At 33.8% G+C, this 6,017-nt stretch overlaps 1 protein-coding gene across 1 annotated transcript in view; it reads right to left on the bottom strand.

Annotated features, from left to right (window-relative positions):
- Positions 1-6,017, bottom strand: part of efl1 (elongation factor like GTPase 1) — a 139,457-nt gene that overhangs the window by 7,077 nt on the left and 126,363 nt on the right. The window contains exon 19 of the mRNA XM_016452221.1: positions 4,776-4,960. Coding sequence (XP_016307707.1) covers positions 4,776-4,960 — 185 coding nt within the window. The remainder of the gene's footprint in view (positions 1-4,775; positions 4,961-6,017) is intronic.

The following is a 6,017-nucleotide window of genomic DNA, read 5'->3' on the forward strand; positions in this document are numbered from 1 at the left end:
TAGAGAGTGTGTTAATTTGTGCAATGATAACCTACCAGCAATGTAAATGATTTTTTAAATATATTAGAATGAGTACATTACAATATAAATTTATTAGAACAAGTACATTATTATTTATGGGCTTAAAAACAAGATGCAAACAATCAGAATATTGTACCTGGTGGGGAGTGCCCAATGTAAACATGAAACATATGCAATTACCTATATTGCACTGTGGTACAGTTATGGAGGCCCTTCATAATGCAGAGGTCAACTGCCTGCTCTGCCAATAGTTAGAAATGGCACTATAGTGTGCAGTGTTTAATAAACAGCTGTTTTACTCAATTCTGCTGAGGTGAAATTCAGTGCAGTCATGTATCGTGATACGTATCGTATCGTGGCCTCTGTATTGTGATACGTATCGTATCGTGACTTTGCTGGTGATACACAGCCCTAGTTAAAATGCAGGTTAATACATACTGCATTTTTTTATTTATTATAAAAAAAGTAATATTGTGAAATATTGTTACAATTTAAAATAATACATTTAAAATGTAATTTATTCCTATGATGGCAAAGCTGAATTTTCATTCTTCAGTGTGACATGATCCTTCAGAAATCATTCTAATTTGCTGCTCAAGAAACATTTCTTATTATTATCAATGTTGAAAACATTTGTGCTGCTTCATATTTTTGTGGAAACCATGATAATTTTTTTTCCCCATGATGTTTTGGTTACTAAAAAATCCAAAAGAACAGCATTTTTGTGTTATAATGTGTGACATTATAAATGTCTTTATCGTCATTTTTACAAAATCAATTTAATGCATCCTTGCTGAATAAAAGAATTAATTTCTTTAAAAAAGTACTTACAGACATTTGAACTGTAGTGTACATAGATATAAATATAAACTAGAAAAAAAACAACCTTTCATCCTGCTGCTTCTGTTCTTTATTGATAGTCAATGGCCACTATTTGTTTTCTTTGTATGGAGAAGATGTACAAATTAAATTTTGTACAACTTTATTATGTCATACGGAAAAGAGAAGTTAACACTGATGATCATCTTTTGTGTTTTAAAGATGAAAAAAAGTCATACAGGACATGAAACAGAATGAGAATCAGTAGATGATGACAGATTTTTCATTTTTTGGTGAACTATTCTCATAAACTCCTTAGGTCTCGCAAAACAACACAGATTTGTAGAAATCCTGCAGTCAAAACAAGCACCTTAAGACCCATAAAATGTCCACAGAAAAGAGAACAGAATAACAGCAGTTCAGCTGTAAGAGGAGACGCTTCACACACACACACACACACACACACACACAGAGGAGGACAAAACGGGCTGCAGTGCTTCGCTTTACACTGTCTTTAGTCTTTTCTCTATGCACAAAGAACACATTTAGAAGAATTGAAAATGCAGCAGGCCTCAAAATCTAGCAAGGCAAGGTTTGAATTAAACATGGAATTGAATTACCCTCCTCCAGCAAGGCAAACACAGTCTGCAAGTACCAAGACCAGCGGACAATTTGAGTCATGTGTGTGTTATTGAGTGTGTGTGTGTGATACTCACACTGTACTCAAACACAATAAGTACAAGAAACCTCACGCGAAGGAGGAGATTATTAACTCTTCTTGTAGAGATACAGAACATTACTCATGGCCTATTTCTCAGAAAATCAAGTAAAATGTCTCTGCCAGAATAAAGTAAAGTTAATTCAACACTCATACTTCAGCATTGACTACCAAGACATAACGCATTGCATAATAAAAAAAATAAATAAATAAAAAAAATAAAAAAAAATATATATAAGCAAGCAAGCCTACTTTTTGTGGCAAAAAATGTTCAAAAAATACATACGTACTAAATAAATAAATAATAACATATAAATAAATAAATGCATTAACTGTGCATTAACCACAATATTATGTATTATTACGAGTCCCAAATAAATAAATAAGCCGTCTTTTTGCAGCAATATTATTTTTGATTTATTACTGACCATATTATTATTTATTTATTTATTTTAATATGCAAGACTAACAGAGAATGCAGAGTGGTATGAAATGAACCTACATAGCTTTGCAGGAAATCAGTTTCCTGGGTCAATTAGGCAGTTAAGCGTCAAAACACAAAAATGTCTGACCGCAGAATGCCACAGTTGACCAATCAGAATCAAGTATTCCAGACATGCATAAGAAACAGCATTACGATTAGCACTAAATCTCACCCTAAATTCATCAGCTGTCAGATGACACAGAGGACTGATTGATCAGGAGTGCTGCAGTTTAGCGAAGGATCAAAGGTAACTATGAGGTTGTAAGTTCAAATCCCATTAGCTATGATCGTGATTTATTTTTTAACATGATCAATTCAATTAAGTTTTTGAAATACTGTGCTATATTAGCACACTTAAGAGTTTACACTGGACTGTGGTGAATAAGATGCAGGTTTCTGCACTCAGAGACAGCATGAAAAAGTGGTGCAACCGTTTTGTGAAGTAGCAGATGACCTTATATGCCCTTTGTGTGTGTGCGTGTGTGTATCATGTCCAGCTTAACTCGACCCATCATCCTGGCTGACAGTAGCGCCATATGGCCACAGAGCTCGTCCGCTCACCCAGCCCTGGCGTGGAGAGAACACATCCAGCCAGCCATCGGGTTAAAGACGGCACACATGTGGCGTCTACAGCCTTTGATCCTCTTTCACGCCAATCCCCCACCAAACCCCTCCCCCCCCACCACCACACACACACACAGCATCTACTAACTCACAGTGAACTCCCACGTGAGGAACAATCTGCTACACACGACCGAACGCCTCCCCTCCACTGAGTTAAAGGATCAGTGAAGATTTACAAAGAATAACACTTGAATCACTCATTCAGCTTACACTATTAGCAACATCTCTCTATCCATCCACTTACTGTTCTATCTATCTATCTATCTATCTATCTATCTATCTATCTATCTATCTATCTATCTATCGTTCTATCTATCGTTCTATCTATCTATCGTTCTATCATTTTAACCATCCATCCATCCATCATTTCAACCAACCATTCATCCATCTATACTTCATTCTATCCATCCATCTACAGCTATCCAGCCATTCATCATCTATCGTTCCATCAATCTGTCCATCCATCCATCCATCCATCATCCATCATCTATCTATCTATCTATCTATCGCTCTATCGCTCTATACATTATCCATCGTTCTATCATTTTAACCATCCATCCATCCATCCATCCATCCATCTATACTTATATAGTATCTATCTATCTATCTATCTATCTATCTATCTATCTATCTATCTATCTATCTGTCTATCCATCAAACCATCATTCCATCAATCCATCCATCGTTCTATCATTTTAACCATCCATCCATCCATCTATACTTCATTCTATCCATCCATCCACCCATCCATCTATATCTATCCAGCCATTCATCATCTATCATTCCATCAAACTGTTCGTCCATCCATCCATCCATCCATCCATCCATCTATACTTATATAGTATCTATCTATCTATCTATCTATCTATCTATCTATCTATCTATCTATCTATCTGTCTATCCATCATTCCATCAATCCATCCATCCATCCATCCAATTATTTATATGAATTTATTTGAATTTCAATTCATTTAAATTCTATTTACTAAAATTCAAATTACAATTCTGCATCCTGTTTTCTACATTATCTTAACTTGGCTCAGTCATTGTCATGTCAAGTCAACACTGATGGTTGAGCATCACTATAAGCGCTTATGTGATGTTACTCCAGCACTACACCGTGTACGTGTTTCTGCCTCATGTCTTTAATGCACAGATCAATCCAGCGCGCTCTCTGGGTTCACAGTCACACACACTCTCAAGGTAAACACGCTTTTGCTAGATCAGCAGTACTGACATCTGACAGCAGATCAATATGATTGGATCTGATAGATTGGCCTGCCCATAGAGTTTTCCAGCCACGTATGATCACATATTATCAGGCGTCTGTATGGATATGAATGTCTGGCACTGGGTTCAGTATCTTTGCGGTGTACGTCCTGTCTGGTCCAGTAAACTAACACTGTGTTCAGAAGAACGCATTGACTGACGGTGAGATAACTGAACACACGTTTACCTAGTCGAAGAGCAAAGGAGAAACATCTCATCCATTCTTCAGTTTGCTGTTGTTTGTTCATTCATACACTACTGTTCAAAAGTTTGGTGTCAGCAAGATTAATACTTTTATTCAGCAAGGACATTTGAAATAGATTTTTTTTCAATTCATCAAAGAATATTTCCATAAAAATAGAAAGCAGATGAAATATGAAGCATATTGTTTGTTCATTCATTCACACTGATTCATTACATTCATTCAGTATTCATACATTTATTCATTAGTTCACTTATTCATTTATTGTTCAATTGCTGGTTATTTGTTTACTAATTTGTTTGTTCATTATTCATTCCTTCATCATTTATACTCATTCATTTGCTTAATCATTCATTCTATTTTCACACATTCATATACTTGTTTATTCATTCATTCCTTCATTAATTATTAAAGAGGACAAGGGATATTGGATTTTGCAGATACTGACAACTAAGGTGGAAAAAGAGACCATTTCTGATAGTTTTTAAAATCTATATAATGAGTGTGTCAAATTGTCTTTAGTTGGACAGGGGAGTCCAGACATAAAAGCTACAGGAATCATTGTGCAACCTTTGTGCAACCACAATAATTTGTTCGTTCGTTCATTCATCCATCCATCCATCCATTCATTCATTCACCTCCCAGTGGCTGAACACTAGCTGTGGGCTGGCCAGGCCACTCGTCCTCTTCCTGATCTCGTCAGCGAATCCGAAACTCTCAGCAACAGGAAGTACAGCTTTAATAATGAACATGTCTGTCCCTTCCTTCATCTCCTCTTGTAGGACTCGTCCTTCCCGCTTGGACAGAACGGCATACATACGACCTGCAACACACATATTTTTACAAACCTGAAGAAGAAAAAGAAAAAAAAACCATATGCAGAATAACTGTGAACTGATCTAAACTTCTACTCCTTTTTACATTTAATTAATAATTCATTAATTACAGTATTTATTAAGATTTTGAATTAGCATGTTTTTATATTTTCAGTTTCTATTTTAATAGTTTTAGTAATTTTAGTACTGCAACTTATTTCAGTCAACTAATCTTAACTTAATTGACTTTATCTGAACTTAACTCTTTACTCATTTTGCAGTTAATGAAGACACACTATTACAGTATTTATTCATATTTTGAATTAACTTTCATACATTTTCATTTTTATTAATTTTGTTTGTGCTTTCCTCATTTTATATCTATTTTAATATTTCTAGTTAGCTTTATAAATAATTTTATTTCAGTTTTTGTTTAAATTTTATTTCACTTTTTTTGATTTAGTATGAATACATACTATTGCAGCATTTATTGATATGTTGAATTACCTTTTATTTTAATTTCAGTGATTTTGTTATGCACTTTTGTAATTTTTAATATATGTATATATGTATGTATGTATATATATATATATATATATATATATATAAATAAAATATATGTATATATGTATGTATGTATATATATATATATATATATATATATATAAATAAAATGTTGTAATTGTATATTATTTTTATTTCTATTTAGCTTCAATTAATACATTTTCAGTTTTAGCAATTTTAGTACTTCAACTTCAACTTATTTCAGTTAGTTGCCAAGGCAACCACTTCTAATTATCATTAAGTTTTTATAGGTTTAAGTTTTTCTTTGAATAATTACATTTTATTTTTTATTAGTTTTAGTTAACGATAACAACACTGATAAAAAAAACTAAACTAACAAATATAATGCATGTTATCCACGTCATTTTTGTCGGTCAAACTCATAGACAAGAGATCAGACATGACCTGAAAACACACACAAAATCCATCATCACAAGGCAGAAAGTTGCACGCAATCAGACGTCTGTTAAAATTAATCTGTTGCGGACATCCTTCTCCTTT

This window comes from Sinocyclocheilus anshuiensis, unplaced genomic scaffold, assembly GCF_001515605.1.
Source record: "Sinocyclocheilus anshuiensis isolate Anshui unplaced genomic scaffold, SAMN03320099.WGS_v1.1 scaffold579, whole genome shotgun sequence".
In the NCBI taxonomy this organism is placed as follows: domain Eukaryota; kingdom Metazoa; phylum Chordata; class Actinopteri; order Cypriniformes; family Cyprinidae; genus Sinocyclocheilus; species Sinocyclocheilus anshuiensis.